General features: G+C 41.3%; 1 protein-coding gene and 1 pseudogene across 6 annotated transcripts in view; one reads left to right on the forward strand and one right to left on the reverse strand.

The window, feature by feature from the left end:
* EEF1AKMT2 (EEF1A lysine methyltransferase 2) overlaps window positions 1-19,658 on the reverse strand; it is a 38,524-nt gene extending 18,866 nt beyond the window's left edge. For 4 of the 6 annotated variants that reach the window (XM_006938255.5, XM_045040801.1, XM_023241066.2 and 1 more), the window contains exons 1-5: window positions 19,503-19,658; window positions 18,369-18,434; window positions 16,990-17,104; window positions 7,242-7,349; window positions 4,576-4,792 (exon numbers count right to left, since the gene is read on the reverse strand). In XM_006938255.5, coding sequence (XP_006938317.1) covers window positions 4,576-4,792; window positions 7,242-7,349; window positions 16,990-17,104; window positions 18,369-18,434; window positions 19,503-19,621 — 625 coding nt within the window. In that variant the 5' untranslated portion in view covers window positions 19,622-19,658. Of the gene's footprint in view, window positions 1-220; window positions 623-1,725; window positions 1,897-4,575; window positions 4,793-7,241; window positions 7,350-16,989; window positions 17,105-18,368; window positions 18,435-19,502 lie in introns of those variants that run through there. The other 2 variants (XM_006938253.2, XM_019813966.3) reach the window with 2 other exon arrangements.
* On the forward strand, window positions 14,272-14,602 carry LOC123380946 (annotated as a pseudogene).
* Window positions 19,659-19,939: the final 281 nt, after the last annotated feature.

Raw genomic sequence — 19,939 nt, forward strand, 5'->3', positions numbered from 1 at the left:
ACGAAAACTAGGGGACTTTCCCGGGTATCAAATAATTTTTTTTTTAAATAACCACCATTCAACCCCAAACAGTAAGTATACCTATGATGTTTCACAAACAGTCTAATAAAACACGAAGAAGGCTGGTGTTTATGACCCTGGCCCTGGAGTCGTTTCACCCAATCTGAACAAGCGGTTCCATTCGATTCGACTTCACCAAGGCACAAAAACCAAGAGCACGTGCTTTCCGTAAATTCATTTACTGCTTTAAAGTTTTTAACTGTTCAGCAGTTACAGAAAAGTTTTCATCGAAGAGAAAAAGATTTACATTCCAAGTACAAAAGAAAACCTGACATGATTCTCGGTTGGTCTCTAAAACTCAACCACCCCCGTGAGCGCGTATCTTTACCGACCCTTCGTATCCATTCAACACGTGCACATCCTGCGGTACTTACTAAGCACGTATTTGCACGTGCATTTTCTGTGTCAGGGCTACTTTGATGTGGAGCTTCTTAACAAAGCTAACTGAATTTGTCCAGTGAAAAGTCTCACGTTTTTTGGAAAACCAAAGCTGTTACACTGTTTCCAGATCTGCCTCCAAAGCTGAACGTGGGTGTTGGCAGCTCTTCAAAAAGTTCAAACCCTGTCAGACAAGATTAAAATATTTTTAATAGGGGCTGAGTCCCACAGCGAAGGGAAGTCTGTATTAACGAGGTACCTGCGAACCTTTCGCGAAACTCTGATTCCAGACTCCAGGTCGTGACTGAATTTCACGTGGTAAATTTTCAAGCCCCCTGCGTGCGTCCCCACTGACGCTTTAAACTGAGCAAGCGGCAGACGAGACCGAAGTCAACCGGCAGGAAAGAGGCTTTCCCTCCTCCCTCCCTTCCCCCACTTCTGGTCTCTTCTCTCTCAGACCCTGTATCTCCCTCCGTCTGCCGCGGCACCTCGCACGAAGGAGCCACCGTGTGCGGAGACGATCCCAGGGAGCGGGGAACGGTTCTGGGAGCTTCCTCTGTAGCGACTTAACCCACACCACACACGCCGAAGTATTTAACACCGAAGGGTCAAACAACATGGAAGTGAAAAGGCGTCTGTAGACGATGAAAAAGTTCTGGAGGTGGAGGGCGGTGATGGCTGAAGAGCAATGGCAACGTACTCACTCAATGTCACAGAGCAGTACACTTCAAAAGGGTTAAATGGCCAATCTTACCTTCCACGCGTTTTACCACAACAAAAAGAGTGTGTAACCAAAGATCAAGACCCAAACTGAACTAAGAATCTGGGAAGAAAAGGAAGTAGGAATTTTCAAGGAAGCACCGTGTGGTTTTCAAATTAACAGGGATTCAAAAGTCAGGGGTTCAAGTCCCAGCTCGACCACTTTACGAGGTGAAAGATAGGCTACCAGGATCCTCCTTTTCAAAGCAAGGAGGTTACACATGCCAGTGCCCCTACCTACCTCAGAGTGATTTTGTAAAGATCAAAATGAGGTAACGTGGCATTTTCCTGAACTACAAAATAAAATGGAAATTTAACATTTGGGGGCGCCTGGGTGGCTCAGTTGGTTAAGGCCTGACTTCGGCTCAGGTCATGATCTCACGGTTTGTGAGTTCGAGCCCCGTTCGGGCTCTGTGCTGACGGCTCAGAGCCCGGAGCCTGCTTTGGATTCTGTATCTCCCTCGCTCTCTGCCCCTCCCCTGCTCATGCTCTCTCTCTCTCTCTCTCTCTCTCTCTCAAAAATAAACATTTTTAAAAAATGGAAATTTAACATTTTATTATTTTAAACCAGGACAAACAAGGCTGGAAAGTTAAACCAGGGTTTTCCTTCAGTGATAGGTCTATTAGTTTGAAGGGTCGATTTTTTTTTTCCCTAGGAAAGGGTGGTGTCCGCATTTTCGAACTGCAGCTGAAATAGCTCTGATAAACAGAAAAAATATAACAAGATATATATTATTGCATCAACTGGCCTCTTGTACTTGGTTTCATTGTGCATTCTAACTCACATTCTTAATCAGACTGCACCAAATTTTAACAAATGACCGTATATTAAAATGCTCATTAAAACTGATCATAAGAAAGCTTTTCCAAAGAAGGACAGGCCTCTAAATGGAGCCACTGTGCTGGATATACAGGCACAAAATCTATCTGTTTTCTGAAATTTTACACAGGCTTAAAATACTTCATAATAAAAATTTGGAGCAAATGGAGAGGTCTGTGTGAATTTTCCAGGACTAATCTTTTAACTCCTTAAACTAACTATACAGAATTGAAGTGATTACGTGTTAATAGATACTACGCCAAAATCTTAAGAAGTGGTTGTATTCCAGTGATAGGTAACAAACGCTTTTAGTTTTGTTGTTGTTGTTTTGTTTTTGTTTTTAATTTAGGAGAGAGAGCACGTGTGAGTGCACGTGGGGGGGAGGGGGGGAGGCAGAGGGAAAGAATCTTAAGCAGGCTTCGCTCTCAATGTGGAGCCCGACGTGGGGCTCTGGATCGTGACCTGAGCCAAAATCAAGAGTCAGAAGCTCAACTGACTGAGCCACCCAGGCACCCCACTTTTAGTTATTTTAATCTATATGCTTATGTGTTGGGGTTATTGACATTTTTCAATCTTTTTCATAACGAATTTAGATTACTTTCATGGCAAAATAGGTTTTCGGGAATGTTCTTAATTCAGTAGTTTTAAGAAAGTCCAGCTCCTTGGACATCAAAGTAGAACACCCCAATATCTGGCAAATGATTCCGGTAATCCTCACCAAAACAAATGACAACATAAAATGTTTATATAGATATGGCTGTAAAGGAAAAGTACAAGATTTCAACAGTTTTATGAACATTTATGTTTCAGATAAGGAAAGAAGCAAAAAGTCTTTCAAGACCGGTAAAGCAAGCTTCATTCTACGCAAAAGGGACCATGGGAGCCAACGTGAGAAGCTACTGCCAAGACCCTCAGCAGTGATGCACGTATTCTGTGAGTGTTCGGCGCCCAACTCCAAACACCATATTCTCAGAGACACATGGCTAAAAACGTCTTCAATTGTACATATTTAACATTTCCTGTTGTAACATTTTGCTTATTTAAATTCTGTATTAAGCTTTAAAACTGAACATAAGTTAAAGTGGTTCTCAGACACAGACACGATTTTAAGGACCCTTTACCAGGCTCAAGTCTGTTCCTCATTATCAAAGACAGACAAATATGTTTTTGTCTGGTGGTTCCAGGGGTAAAAGAGAACACCTGTATTTAAGAACCGGGAAAGAAACTTGCCCTACACAGTGTTAACTTCGAGCATTTATTAAAACTGTCAAGCTTCTGGAACTGGGAAAGACTATGGAGACGGGGCCTCAACAGTTCTAAAGGAAACAAATTTAACATGGAAGATAGTAAAATTAATGGCACGAAGTACAGGACAATAAATCACCTATAATTCTTGTTTTCCAGAGGCAGTAGTCATGAAACCACAAGCTCACATTTCAAGCCTCAAACCCTTCAGGTTTTACATTATATAACGTGCCAAAGTCACTGAATGCGCACAAAAAGACACGTGTTAACCGTGCTCCCTCCCACCGCCTATTCCCTTACTACCAAAAAAGAAAACAAACTCTAAGATAAAGTGCATGCAAAACAGTTATAAATTCATTTCCCATTAGCTTGGGACCACCGAGGTTCAAATTTAACAAAAATTTAGTAGCGTAGCATTTATTATTAATATTCCATCCGAAAAGTTCCTCTCATTTCTTTAAAAAACTCCACACTAATCTGAAAAAGGGACTGTGAAAAAAAAAAAAAACAAGCAAACACAGTTCTGGATTCTCAAGGTACTTTCCCAGAAGCACCTGTGCGCTGCATGAATAAACTGGCAGGTAATATATTCCTTAAGATATGCAAGGAACAGTCTGCCAAAGCTCTCAAAATATTTGTGTACAGGTTATAGATTCTCGATTCTCACAAGATCCCCACTTGGTAGACACGGTACTAATTATACTTCCCTAATGGGGCGAAAAAGGTTCCTGTCTGGGAACCAAAACCATGAAAAAGGAAGAGATTTCCCCAAGAGTTAACAGGTCATATTTCTACTACAAAGTCCCTACCTTTTGTTTCTGTGCCCCGTTGAAAATAATTGTTCTACCTAAGCTGAAAAGAAGATCAATCCTAAATACCTGAGTGACCATTATTAGCAAGACAAAGAAAGTATCGACAGAGTGAAAACTCTCACCACGTAAGATGTTTACAAAATACTACTTGCATTTGTGCATCACCGGCTCCCAGAACACGAGCCCAATGGAGCCGGCACGGTACGCGTGCTCTCTGTCCGAGTCTCTAAGCAAGAGAGTACGCAGCTTAAGGAACTGAGGTTTCACAGGCTCATGTTAGCACAGCACCTAACTGCCAGGATTTCTTGGAAAATTTTGGAAAGGACTCTGGGTCTCTGGGTATTATTTCTTTGTCCTTTGCGTACACGGTTCAAAGAGAAGAGAAGCAGGCAACTCCCACAAACGGAAAAGTAAAGCCCTCAAACGCCAAGCGAAAGAAAACCTATTTAAGTACGTTAAACCTGAGGTAAGCACACGTTTAAACAACAGGTGACCATTTACCTTCGCTGAATTCGTTTAGCAACTCTTCCTTGGTCCAATTACACGAGGTTATTAGGAAAAAGCCTTTGACGTTCAACACCCTGGAGAGGGACTTCACGTATTGCTTCCTCTTCTCAATTGCACTGTCAGGGTTAAGGCTTATGGCATCAAAAGTCCCCTTGTCAACACAAATATGAAATCCAGACAGCTCTGTGGAAAGATGCAAAAAGTCTTCTACCTATATTAAAAATCAACGTCTTTGTGAGAACGATTAACATACAGTTTTTACTGAATCTAAGTGACAATCTGTAAAAGGTCATAGCTAAAAGGACCAATTAATTATGATGGCGTTTCACATACATTAAGCATACTTCCGACTTTATAGCTAACTTTTATGCACGTCATTCCAAGACCATTAAAGCTAAGATTGGTAAGAGAGACTGACAAGTGTTTCCTGGACATTCCAAATCTCTACAAATTTGGAAACAAATCAAAGCCAGGTGTACTGCCTAATAACACCAGCACATTAACGAAGCTCGCAAGCCTGGCTGATGAAAAAGTTATTTCTGTCAAAAAGCAGAATACTGGGGGGCACCTGGGTGGCTCAGTCGGTGAAGCATCCGACTCTTGATTTCGGCTCAGGTCATGATCTCACAGTTCGTGAGTTCGAGCCCTGCACTGTCACTGCAGAGCCTGCTTGGGATTCTCTCTCTCTCCCTCTCTCTCTCTCTCTCTCTCTCTCTCTCTGCCCCTTCCCCCTTCCCCTCACGTGCAGGCAACATGAGTGCGCTCTCGCGTGCTCTCTCTCTCAAAATAAATGAACGTAAAAAAAAAAATATTTGACACATTCTTAAAGATGACAGAAAGTATGTGGCACTCAAATGGGTCATTAGAAGGAAGATGCCTTTTGGCTGATATCACTAGCTGTGTGATGTAAACTCGGTAAATCAGAAGTTCTTTGGCCCTGACTCAGCAGCTCACAAAGGAACGAATGGATGTAAGGAACGGCTTGGAGCTTAAGGAACGAAGTGACTCTTTACGCTGCAGTGACTCCACTTGACAAGCGTGCGCTTTGGGTCGTGAAAGTCCTACGCGAGCACAGCACGCTCATTCGCCATCGCCTCGGAGCACGTGAGGGGCGTCTGACGTGGTGACCTGCCTCGGCTTCACTGAACAGCCACAATAATTGGCCAGTGGACTTAATTCTGAAAAGCTGCTTTGAAAAAGTAATCACCTCATGATTATTCACACAAACTTAATGCAGGAACCATAAATAGCATGTTACCGAAAACACTCTGATTTAAAAGTGTGGATTTTGTTTCCTCGCGTCTGAACATGGGTTTTTTTCCCCTCCTCCCTCACACCAAAGTATTCAGGATCCCTGAAGCAAAAAATGACTACCATTCCTACGAGCTAAGTTTAGAGAAGCTCCTATCCGAAACGTCTGTATAAAAGTACTCATTTATTCAGTAAGTATTTCGTGAACACCTGTTCTCTTCGGGGACTCTCCAGTCACTGGGAACATAACAGTAAACGAAAAAGAAAAGGGACCCTGGATGAGAACACATCTTCCGTTCTCTACATCCGATCTTAGCCAAAAGGCCAAGAAGCGATACCTCATGTTCTCTAAAGAAACAGACAAGTAAATGAACTGAACAAATAATTCTAGATAAAGTGGCATGAAGACAATAAAAACAGAAGGATGAAGACAGTGAGCGACTAGGAAGAGAAATGGTTTGGAAAACGCAGTAAAGAAAGACCCAAGAAGGTGACATTGGAGCACAGACCTGACTGATGAGAATGAGCCACGTAAGCTAAGATCTGAGACAAGAATATTCTAGGCAGAGGGCAGAAGGTGTAAAGACCGGAAAAGAACAGACTAGACATGCTTCAGGAGCAGAGAGCAAGCCAGCATGACTGGAACACAGGTGATGAAAAGGACAAGAGGTAAGAAACGAGGGGCTTCGCGAGGCGCGGTGGGGGGTTCAGATTCCACTCTCAATGCGATGCGGAAGCCCTTAGAGACTTGTGAGCAAAGCAGCGACACGAGCTGGTATTTTAAAAGATCACTCCGCTTGACCTGCGGTCGTGGACGGTGGCGTGGCAAGGCGGCAACGGAGAGGCCGAGTAAGAGGCCCTGTAGCCACACAGGCAAGAAACGATGGAGCCTGGACTCAGGAGAGAACGGTGGCGATAGCAAGCAATGGTCACCTGCCTGACAGACTCTGAAGATAAAACCAAGAGAATTAGAAGCCACACTTAAAGGAGAGAGAAGAATCAAGGATAACTCCTCGGGTTCGGGGTTAGTACAAGAGGTGAATGGTAGTAGCAGTAATAGAAATGGAAACTCAGAGTTTCGTTTCAGACTAAATGAAGGACTATTAGCTATCCAGGCAAAAGCATAAAAGAGGCAAAATCAAATTTTTTGATCTAGGTAATCCAAAGTTAGCTATGATTTGCGTTTGCAGACATGAAAGAACACACTTGCACACAAGAAAAGAGAAAATCACTTCCCCAAGCTGACTAGACTCAAAATTTTAATAGTTACTTAAAAATGTTTCAATTTGGATTATTTATAATGAACCCTCAATTTATGAGTTCAAAAGATATTGTCAACAAATATATTTTAGAAATGTTTAAACTCTGTAACTTTTATTACAAATAAGTTATAGTAATATAATAGTTACCTTCAACTTAATGTTAGATAAACCTTCTTTCTCTATAATACTTCCAGAAAGCTGTATTGCAGAAGGAGAGTAATCAATTCCAGTAATATTAGAAAATCCAAATTTTGCCTAGAGACAGAGAAACAATTTTATACTTTAGTTTAAAATGAAGTTTTAACATACTGCTTTGCTTACGAATTATAATATTCCTTTAGGACCGGGACTGTTTTATTTAATAGATCAAGTGACATATACTATCCAATAATCTACACTGTTTAAATTTTATTGTAGATCTAAATAGAAACTAAGAGTCTGAATTTACATCAAATGACAATTCATGTTTTTACAGTATTCGATTTCAATTTCAAAAGAAAATTCATTCTCTCAAAGATCATGAGAATGTACATATGATATTTTTACCCTCAAGCAGACAAATGTCACATTAACTTCTGATGTGGATATGCTCTAATTCACACATAAATCTGTCATTAATTTTACGGAACACAAGTTGTACAAATAAATAAAATGCATACATAGTAAATTCTTGAAAAATTTTCCTTCGAGTGTGATTATAAATTATGCAATTCTACATCCAGCCATGTGATTATTCCACACCTTACACACGTACTTTTTTGTTTTTGAAATGTTCACAGAACACATGTGAGGGCAGGTGTTAATATTCTCAGCGAATGAAGGCTCACTGGATCTGAGAGTTTTGAGCCTAAGGCTGTAGTCCCCACTGCTTCCTAGCCATATGAACCCACCTCGGGTGTGTGAGCTTGTGGGAAAAGTATGGTGGCGTCGGTTCCTCACCCCGACCCCTGACACTATGCTGAACATTTTTAGAACAATCAGACTCAAGGTCATTTCAAAGGAAACTTGGAGAAAAGCAGCTGAAAAGTACAGTGTAGTCTAAAATTCTCTTCCTGCTCTTCAATAGTTACACAATTTCTTGCCTTCAAAACTTAACATATGCCAACACCACCCATTAAGATTCCCTAGACTTTTCAACACTAAGTGACTGATTCCTAAACTCTAGTAACATGTTGATTGTTTTGCACAGAATTTTGCAACCTTTGACTATTTTTCTTTTTAATCTAAAGGTCTTTGATGCCAACCTCCTACTCTTTTTGTTTGTTTTGTTTTTGTTTTGGGTTTTTTTTTTTTCAGTCTTTATTTAGTTTTTTAATTTACATCCAAGTTAGTTAGCATATAGTGCAACAATGATTTCAGGAGTAGATTCCTTAATGCCCCTTAGCCACCCAGTTTAGCCCATCCCCCCTCCCAAATCCTCTCCAGTAACCCTCTGTTCTCCATATTTAAGTCTCTTATGTTTTGCCCCCTCCCTGTTTTTCTATTATTTTTGCTCCCCTTCTCTTATGTTCACCTGTTTTGTATCTTAAAGTCCTCATATGAGTGAAGTCATATGACATTTGTTTTTCTCTGATTAATAGCATAATACCCTCTAGTTCCATCTACGTTGTTGCAAATGACACCAACCTTCTACTCTTAAAGCTGTCTCACTCCATACTCTTCGAGATCTTCACTTTTTCCCAGTTTCCCTCAATTCCTTCCCCATCAGGAACCCAGGATAATTCTATTAATAATTGACTCCTACCAGTTCCCTCTTCTCCCATGTCTGTTTGTTCTTATAACAGCACTTATAAAAATATATATAGACGTTTTAGGTTTTTAGAACAGTCATCCAAAACCTCAAACTATCTCCAACATTTTTCACATTTGGTTTCTGGTACTCAGAAGAAAATAGGCAGACATTCAAGGAAATAACAAAGGACCAGAAACCAAGGGGGAAAAACTGATATTAGAAAAAGACCCACAGGAGGGGCGCCTGGGTGGCTTAGTCGGTTAAACGTTAAATGTCCGACTTCCGCTCAGGTCATGATCTCCGGTTTGTGAATTCGAGCCCCGCGTCGGGCTCTGTGCTGACAGCTCAGAGCCTGGAGCCTGCTTCAGATTCTGTGTCTCCCTCTCTCTGCCCCTCTTCAGCTCATACTCTCTCTCTCTCGGTCTCTCTCTCAAAAATAAATAAACATTTTTAAAAAATGAACAATCAATCCCCAAAATTATTTCAATAAAAATGTCAAAAAAAATAAAGACACCGTCTCCCCCAAATCAATCAATTCAACATTAACAGAATCAAGAAGAAAAATCCTCTAATCATCACAGTGGATATCAAAGAAAGCAGCTGATCAAATTCAACCCCCATTCATGATTAAAAACTAGGAATATAAAGGAACACCCTCAATCTGATAAAGATCATCTATAAAAACCTATAGCTGACATCATATTTAATAGTGAAAAATAGAAGCTTTTCTCTTATACTAGGCAGTGTTAACAAGGCTACCTGCCTTCATTCTATTCATTTCTATTCAACAATGTATTCAAGAGCACACAGCATTTCAGGGCGCCTCAGTGGCTCAGTCGGTTAAGTGTCCGACCCTTGACTTCAGCTCAGGTCACGATCTCATGGTTCATGTGATCGAGCCCCCCCATCAGGCTCTCCGCTGGCAGTGCAGAGCCTGCTCGGGATTCTCTCTCCCTCTCTCTCTCTGCCACTCCCCCACTTGAGTGCGCGCCCTCTCAAATAAAGAAATAAACAGACTACATAGCATTTCAATAAACAAGACATCAAAGTTGGAATTAAAGAAATAAAACTATATTACATTACTATATTTGAGAAAATCAAAAAGAATCTATAAATAAACTATTAGAATTAATTTCTGAATTACTGGATACAAAATTAATAGAAAAACCTGTCGTTTTGTTTCTATTTCCTAGCAATGAACTGTTAGAAAATACATTTTACAAGCATAACAATAACAACTGCAACAACAAACATCTAAGGATCAACCCAAGAAAAGATATGGAAGACCCCTACAGAGAAAACTACAAAATATTACTGGTAGAATATAAACAGCTAAATAAATGGAGGAACATATCATGCTTGTGGATTCAGAGATTCAATACTGTTAAGGTCTAAATCCTCCCCAAATTCAATGCAATCCTAATCAAAATCCTATGATTTTTTTTTCCCCAAAAGGTAATGAGTTTAAACTTTAAATAAATATGCATCCTCCCTGAATTAATCTGTAAATTCAGTGCAACCCTAATCAAAATGCCAGGTGTTCTTTTTTTTCCTGAAAAGTGACAAGATTATTCTAAAATTTAAATGAATATGGAAAAAGCTAACAGCAGCCAAGACAACAATGGAAAAGAGATCGGTGTTGGAGAATTGACATCAACCAAACATGAAATCAGGACAGCAAGGCACTGGCATATAAGCAAACAGTCTCAAAGGAATAAAACAGAGGATGCAGCAACAGACCCAAGCACACACCACTATATGGCTTATAACAGAACTGCCGGGGGGGAAAGGACGGACATTTCAATACATGGTGCTGGGTTACCTGGATAATCACGAGGAAAAAAATAAACCTCAACCTTTACCTCACAACATATACAACAATTGATCAGAACCTAAATGTGAAGAAAACAATAAAGCTTTTAGAAGAACACACAGGAAAATATCTTTATGACGCTGGGTAGGCAAGGTTTAATACACAATATTCAAAAACACTAACAAGTTATTAAATTATATATTAAACTAGATGCACTAGATGAAGATATTGGCAATACAACGATCACATGCCCAAAATATAGAAAGAACTCCTACAAATCAATAAGAAAATCACAGGCACCTCAATTTTAACATAAGCAAAAAACTTCAACAGGCATGTCACCAGAAAGAATAGCCAAATGGCCAAAACGCATATGAAAAGATGCTCAACATCTCTAGTCACCAGGAAATAATAAAACAATGAAATACCACTACACACCCCCGAGAATCACTGAAATCGTGTAATTTCATAATCACTGTTATGTCATAATCATAATTGTATAATCACTGACAAGACCAGGTGCTCGCAAGAATGGACTTCTCACACACTCCAGCAGGAGCATAAACTAGTACAACCATTTTGGAAAACTGTTTAGCAGTATTGGTAATAATCCAGTACTAGAAACAGCCCAAATGTTTCTCCATCCATGGGAGAACGAATGTATAAATGAATGAATGACTAAATAATTAAATTGTGGTATTTTCATATAGTACAATGAAATGAACAGTGAAATACTGAAAGCCATGTCTGAAAAGAGGAACCTCACAAATCCAAGTTCAGCAGAAGCCAGATCAAAAAAATAAAGTGCATAACCGTATTACCATTTACATCATGCCAAAAACAGATAAAACTCAATGTAATGGACAAAGGACAATTTTTTTTCAAAAACTGATGGATGAAACAATTCAACAATCATATGCCAGAGAAAAAGAACCTCAACCAGTATCTCAAGCCTTACAGAAAAATTAACTCCAAAAGAATCACAGATCTAAACATAAGAGGTAAAACTTTAAACTTTCAGAAGACAACATAGGAGAATATCTGTGTGACCCTGGGTTAGGCAAAAAGTTCTTTATTATGACAACAAAAGCAATCCATGAGAAAAAAGTTAATAAACTTTTTTTTAAGCTTCATCAAAATCAAGAACTCCTACCCTTCCGAAGATACTATTAAAAGAATAAAAAAAAGGGGCGCCTGGGTGACTCAGTCAGTTGAGCATCCGTCTTCGGCTCAGGTCATGATCTCACATTCATGGGTTCGAGTCCTACATCGGGCTCTGAGCTGACAGCCCAGAACCTGGAGCCTGCTTCAGATTCTGTGTCTCCCTCTCTCTCTCTGCCTCTATCCATCTCTCTCTCTCTCTCTCTCTCTCTCTCTCTCTCTCTCTCTCTCAAAAAAATTAAAACGTTAAAAAAAGAATAAAGAAGCCAAAGAATGGGAGAAAACACTTAGAAACCACCTACCTGGCAAAGAACGTATATCCAGATTACATAAAGAATCCTCAAATCTTAACAGTAAGTAAACAAACAACCCAATTTAAAAATAGGCCAAAAATGTGGCACCCATTTCACCAAAGATACGCGAATGGCAAGTAAGTATGTGAAAAGGTACTCAATATCCTTAGTTATTAGGGAAATGCTAATTCAAACCACAATGAGAAACCAGTACAGCTAATCTCAAAAGCAGCCTAACATATGATGATAGACATCAAAATAGTGGTTAACTTTAGAAGGGAATGGGGGTAAAGGGGGGGGGGCGGTGCACAAAGGGGCTACTTCTATGGAGCTAACAATGTTTTATTTCTTGATCAGGTTGGTGAGTTACACAAAGGGTTCATCTTGTAAAACCTATACACTTCATGAGCACTTTTCTACATAAATACATTTAATAAGTTCACATTAAAAAAGAAAGTAACTTCCCTTAAAAGACTACCTATCTAGGTGGCTTCACCAGTGAATTCTACCGTTTTTTTAATTATTTTTTTAAAGTTTTAACTTATTTATTTTGAGAGAGACAGAGAGAGAGAGAAAGAGAGAGAGAATGAATCAGGAAGGGGCTGAGAGAGATGGTAAGAGAGAAAATCCCAAGCAGGCTCTGTGCTGTCATTGCAGAGCCAGACACTGGGCTCGAACCAATGAGTCGTGAGATCATGACTCAAGCCAAAGTCAGACACTAACCAACTGAGCCACCCAGGCACCACTCTACCAAACATTTAAGGGGAAAAAGAGCACTAATCATTAATAAACTCCTTCAATAAATACATTTTTATTCAGTGACGCTGGCATAACCTGATACTAAAACTTAACAAGAACACTACAAAAAAGGAAAATTACCAAGACAATCTTTCTCATGGACAGAGTTGCAAAAATCCTAAACAAAATATTAACAAACTGAATCCAATAATATATACAAGTTGGGTTTCTTCCAGAGATGCACTTAACATTTGAAAATGATCAGTGTAATTCACCAACACGAATAGCCTAAAGAAGAAAACTCATATGATTATCTCAAAGAGATAAAGGGAAAACATTTGACAAATTACAAGATTCATGAGAAACATACACACACACACACACTCTCACACTCACTCTCTTTTAGCAAAGGAGGAATAGGAGGAAACTTCTTTAATCTGGTACTAACTGATCTACAAAACAACAAATTTACAAGCTAACATCATACCTAACAGTGAAATATTCAAAGTAATCTCTGAAAGGGGGAAAAAAAGACAAGGAAGTCTTCTATTATCACATCTTTTCAACATTCTACTAGAGGTCATAGACAGTGTAATAAGAGGAAAAAAGTTATAAAGGCTTGGAAAGGAAGAAATAAAACTGCCATTATTCACAGTCTGCATAATTATATAGTTAACCACTGAACAACACAGGGGTTAGGAGTGCTGACACCCCTCACAGTCAAAAATTCTCATTTAACTTTTGACTCCCACAAAACTTTACTAACAGCCTACTGTTGACCAGAAACCTTACAGATAACATAACAGTCAACACATATTTTGTACGTGTATCACACACTGTATTCTTACAATAAAGTAGGCTAAAGAAAAGAAAACGTTATTAAGAAAATCATAAGGAGGGGCATCTGGGTGGCTCAGTCAGTTAAGCATCCAGCTCTTGATTTCAGCTCAGGTCATGATCTCATGGTTCATGAGTTCGAGCCCCTCATCGGGCTCCACGATGACAGCATGGAGCCTGCTCTCTCCCCCTCTCTCTCTGCCCCTCCCATGTTTGCACTCACTCGCTCTCTCAAAATAAATAAATAAACTTAAAAAAAAAAAAAAAAGAAAATTATAAGGAAAATACATTTACAGTACCGTATATGTATTTATTAAAAAAAAAAAAAACACAAATGAGTGGGCCTACATAGTTCAAACCCATGTCGTTCAAGAGTCAACTGTATATGTGAAAAAATCTAAAAGAATCTACTTAAACTACTAGTTTCAAAGGATAAATCATTAGCCTTTACAAATAAACCATTAAAATCCAAAAGAATCTACAGGTAAACAAGAGAATGAATAAATAAAACTGCAATATAATTAAATACCATACAGCCCTTTCTTTCCGCCATCTTGGAACCTGTGGAGGCCTGCTGGGAGCAGGACTCCTAAAATGACAAATATGTCTGGAAGGCTGTGGTCCAAGGGTATTTTTGCTGGCTATAGGCAGGGTGTCCAGAACCACAGGGAGAACACAGCTCTTCTTCAAATTGAAGGTGTTTATGCTCAAAATGAAACTGAATTCTATCTAGGCAAGAGATGTGCTTATGTGTACAAAGCCAAGAACAACACAGTGACTCCTGGTGGCAAACCAAACAAAAGCAGAGCAACCTGGGGGAAAGTAACGTGCTCGTGGAAACAGTGGCACGATTCGTGCCAAATTCCGAAGGAACCTTCCTGCTAAAGCCATTGGCCACAGACTCCGTGCGATGCTGTACCCCTCCAGGATCTAAACTAACTGAAAAGTAAATAAACAAAGGTGTAGGTTTGTGACATCTTGTAAAAACAAACAAAAAAACTTCACACAGCAGTGAAAATGAATGTGCTACTCCTACACGCAACTTGAGTGACTCTCACAGAACATGTAGAAGACACTAGAAAGAATATATACCCGAGTCTTCCATTCATACATTCAGAAACAGGCAAACTGATCTTCTGATGTTAAAATTCTTTGTGATTAATGGTTACTTCTAGAAAGGAAGGAGGGAGTAATTTAGAAAGGACTGCCGGGGAGTTCAGGGGAGTTTCTAGAGTCTATAACACATTACCTCTTGACCAGGGTGATAGTTCATAGGTGACCATAGGTGCGTTCACTTTGTGATAATTCACTGAGCCACACACTTTTGATTTGTGCACTTTAACACATATATGCTACACCCTGATGTTTCAAAAACATTTACTATAAATTTTTCTAATCATAGTCCACTGCTTAGAACATTTTAATGGTGGGGGAAAACAAAAAACAAACAAAAAACCATTTTAATGGTGGGGCGCCTGAGTAGCTCAGTTAAGCGTTCAATTCCTGACTTCGGCACAGGTCACAATCTCACAGTTTGTGGGATCCAGCCCCATGTTAGACTCTACACTGACAGTGTAGAGCCTGCTTGGGACTCTCTCTCTCCCTCCCTCTCTGCCCCTTCCCCACTAGCACTCCTTCTCTCAAAGTACATAAATATGTAAAAATTAAAATGTTGGGGTGCCTGGGAGGCTCAGTTGGTTAAGCATCCGGCTTCAGCTCAGGTCATGATCTCACGGTTTGTGAGTTCAAGCCCCGTGTCAGGCTCTGTGCTGACAGCTTGCTCAGAGCCAGGAGCCTGCTCCAGATTCTGTCTCCCTTTCTGCCCTTCCCTCGCTCTCTCTCACTCTCTCTCTCTCACTCAAAAATAAACATTAGGGGCGCCTGGGTGGCTCAGTCGGTTAAGCGTCCGACTTCAGCTCAGGTCAGGATCTCACGGTCCGTGAGTTTGAGCCCCGCGTCGGGCTCTGGGCTGATGGCTCAGAGCCTGGAGCCTGCTTCCGATTCTGTGCCTCCCTCTCTCTCTGCCCCTCCCCCGTTCATGCTCTGTCTCTGTCTCAAAAATAAACGTTAAAAAAAAAAAAAAAATTCAACAATAAACATTAAAAAAAATTGCTAATAAAAAAAAAAGTAAAATGTTAATGGCTCCCCATAGCCTAAAAGTAAAATCTAACCTATTAGGCATGACATGTACGGCTCCTACCTTTAACTTAATCCTCAACTCTGTCCATCTCGAACATACACTTTATATTCTAATGTACCAATTTATTTACAGTCCCAGTACATGCTATGCTGCTTCAAACATTCACGTCTTCTTTTTTTGAGATTTTTTTTTTTAAGCAATCTTCACACCCAACACGGGGCTCGAACTCCCAACCCCAAGATCAAGAGTTCTCATGCTCCACTAACTGAGCCACCCACACACCCTCAAACCTTCATGCCTTTAAACATTGTTTCCATTGCTTGAAATTCTCTCTCTTACACCCCACCCACACTCACTACACTCTGCCTGTGCAATTTCCATCCAGCTTGGGTATTAGCTCCTCCAAGACCCTTCCTACCCCTTTTCCCCAAAGCTAATCACTCTTTGCTACACACAGTTATCTAATATCGCACACGTCAAGCTACAGTGTTAAGGGTTTCTGTGTCCACCCATCCTCTACTAAACTAGAACAACTCAAGCACAAGGTCTACATTTTCAGGCTGCCAGTGCCCAGCACAAGCCTTGGCCCATGGAAGTCATTCAACAAATTTCACCATTGTGTGTACACCCATACAAATTAAGACAGTAGAGCCATCTAAGAGGGAGTGTATTATCATGTCCACCATAGTACATGCCACAGCAATGAGCACACTACAGGCACACAACGATCGTTTAGTTAGTAGTAGAACCTGTGCCCAAACTCAGTTCCACGGACAGAATACTCTTTTCAAAGCATACGCTCACCTAAGATAAAGTATTTATGTCCTACCAGAAATGTAAAAAGGCTTCTTTCTTTCATACACACAGATCTCCAGAGTTTTGAGCTAGAAGAAACCAATTAAGATCACCTAGTCAAAAGTTTTCGGAAAGAACCTACACCCAGAGAAATTAAGTGGCTTGCTGAAGCTCAAGGTCAAGGCCAGAAGGGCCAAGACGAGCGCTCAGATGCCTGCTTTCTCACAATCCACGCAGCCTCCTTCAGTACCATGTGACTCCTCAAAGAAGGTGCTACGCCTGCTCTGTTACTTTAGACTCGCATGGTTAATATCCTCATTCGCAAGATTTGTTTTTAATTTCATTTTAAAATTTGGCTTTAACACATGAATACTAAAAGTACCAACAAGTTCAACCAAGAAAACACCATTTCCAGTTCCAATATCAAGCACTGAAGCGTCCAATGGAATCTCGCGTTTTTGCATCCACCTTATTAGCCGATTCATACTCTCTTCTCCAAACCTATTAGAAACAGAGAATCCGTTACTCAGATACCAGAGGAATACAGAGCAAAGTTTACAACTAGATTCCATTTAAGCAGCTTATTCAATACGCTCAAGTAAGTCTTTGTTGAAAGTAAGATGTAGCATCTGTGACTACTTAAACTTCACCTCTACTAGTACTTAGGAGAAAACACCCCCAATGGAATAGAATAGAATAAAGTCAATATGCTACTTATTAATGTTTCTCTACATCAGCACTAACACTCGTGTATGGCTCAACATTTCATCGCTTATTGAACAAGGACAATCACAGGATGACAGTAACTTCCTAATGCAGGTTTCCCCCCTCTAACCGCAAGTAGAACATTGCTATGAAATCTTTCCTGTGGCAAAATGGCACAAAGCAAAGAAGCAATTACCAGTAATTTATACGGTAAAATTTTGTGAGCATTCCCAGACCCCAAAAATAACCTCTCTTAGGCCTAATACCTTAAGACACATCTTGCTAACAGATGCACAAAATAAATCAAGAAAAAGCACAGACGCTCACAGACACTGTTCAAAGCTACGGCGGCTTGATGCTGGGATGCTGAGTATAGTTCCCGGGGAAGGAGCTTGGCAGCACAACTCTTGCTGCTAGGGGTGTGCACTGCCTCTCTAAGGGCTCACTGCAAGACAAACGGTGAATGCTAGTTTTGTTCTTCACCTTTTTGTGCAAAAGTAAAAAGCTTCAGGCACCTGGGTGGCTCAGTCGGTTAAGTGGCCAACTTCGGTTCAGGTCATGATCACGTGGTTCGTGAGTTCAACCCGACGTCGGGCTCCGTGCTGACAGCTCAGAGCCCGGAGCCTGCTTCAGCTTCTGTGTCTCCCTCTCTCTCTACCCCTCTCCCACTCATGTTGTCTCTTTCTCAAAAATAAATAAACATTAAAAAAAAAAAATTTTTTTTTTAAAGTAAAAATCTTCAGATTTCTTTCACGTACTTACAGGTACTAATGTAAGTCTTTCATAAAAGCCGAGGGGCATAATGTGCATTTTCAAAAAGCTGGGGGATACCTGCATAGTCATCCAATTTAAGTCTGGACCATTAAAAGTGGGAGAAGAGATTCTTTAAATCTACCCACTAAAGCTGGAATCAGTCCAAAGTTCCCAATAATTTTAGGCTGTTTTCCTTTGGGATAAACACTTAAAAGACACACACACACATACACACACACACACACACACACACACACACACTCACTCACTCTTCTGAATCATAATTCCACTATTTTTTCTAACTCACCAGATTTCTCCTGTATCTCCATATTCTTGGAAAGTTTGCAGTTCTCTCTCATAGACAGCATCCCAACTATATAATTAAATGCAAAGCAAGATTCTTGAATTAAACTGCATTACGAATTAAATATGTTTCTAATACATCCTATTTATGACAGAAGGTTAAAACATTATTGTGTTATCAGTAAGTGCACATAGATCAACCCCTTAACATCCTCGTGTTAAAAGAACAAAAGAAACAGACAAGCAGTGTAAGTTTACACTACAATACCTGACGTATTAAAAACTACTATAGGTTTTACCTTTAAAAAGTATAAGCAAGTATTTGTTCCAGGATCCCTAAGTCCCAAACACAAGTCCAAAACTTGACTGTACAAAGTGTCATTACAGCACATTGCAGTCTAAAACATGCAGACACAAAGCTCTTCCATCAATACGCTGGTTACTCAAGAAGGAAATCACCAAACATAAGCTCTGCCTAAAAGTTACTTGTAAGTTTAAGATTTACTCCTTTTAAGTACAGTTCCCCGTCCTCATCACTTGCCTTCTCTTGCTACTTCATCTCCCTAGAATCGCCGCTCCCTCTTACCCCTTCAACTCAGCCCATCCTTACCTTCCTCTGTCATTCGTTCATCCATCTATTAATTCGTTCAGAATTACTGAACATCGATTTGGTCAGAGCACTTTCTTCTACCCCAAGATGCCCCACCGTCTCCTCGCTCTCTCCTCCGGTCACCCTTCACTCCCACCCTTTCCAGCTCCGACATCCCTACCCCATCCCCTAAGCCTTAACCGTGCCCCCCTTACCCTTCCCTATCCCCACTACCGTCGACCCCACCTCCTCGCTCTTTCCCCAAGCCTGCCCCTCGGGTTCGAGACCCTTACGAGGCCTCCCCAAAAGCTTCGGAGAGCATTCCGCACCCCACGATCCCTTTACACAATGACCCCTTGAAATGCCCCTTAACCACCTACAGGGTGGCCCCTCGGGATTCCAGCCCATCAATCCCCCCGCCGTACCTTCCACGCGCCACGCCCCCAAGGTCCTCCCCATCTTCCGGGGCCCCATATCCCTCCCGGTCCCTTTCCCGGGGCCCAGCCCTGGCGGTGCCGCTCACGCTCCCCCGCGGTACGCCACACTCACTGCTCTCGAGTCCCCAGCGCCGACGGGGCAAAGCCATCCCCTCCGGGACTGCCCCCTCGGGACCGCGCCGCGGCCCCAGCGCAGCCGCCGCCGCTGCCGCCGCCCGCGCCAGAGTTCATCCCGCTCCGCGACCCAGAGGGCCGTGGGGGCCGCCATAGAGACGAAGCACGGACAGAGCGGACTTGTGGACGGCGCCTCTAGGCGGCGGGAGGCCGCCCACTCTACTGCTCCCGGCTCGGCGTCTTCAGCTCTGTTCTGGTCCTGGGTGCGGGTTCCCACGACCAGGCGTGGAGAGATTGGGCCTCGCCTCCCTCTCTGCCCCCTCCAGCCAGAGTCAGACGCACCCCCTTTCTGAAGTGCCCGCCTAAGCGCCACCACATTTGGGGACTGCAGTTTGTAAGGGACTGTGAAAAAGAAACATCCAAAGTGGAGTCGGT

Source organism: Felis catus, chromosome D2, assembly GCF_018350175.1.
Source record: "Felis catus isolate Fca126 chromosome D2, F.catus_Fca126_mat1.0, whole genome shotgun sequence".
NCBI lineage: Eukaryota > Metazoa > Chordata > Mammalia > Carnivora > Felidae > Felis > Felis catus.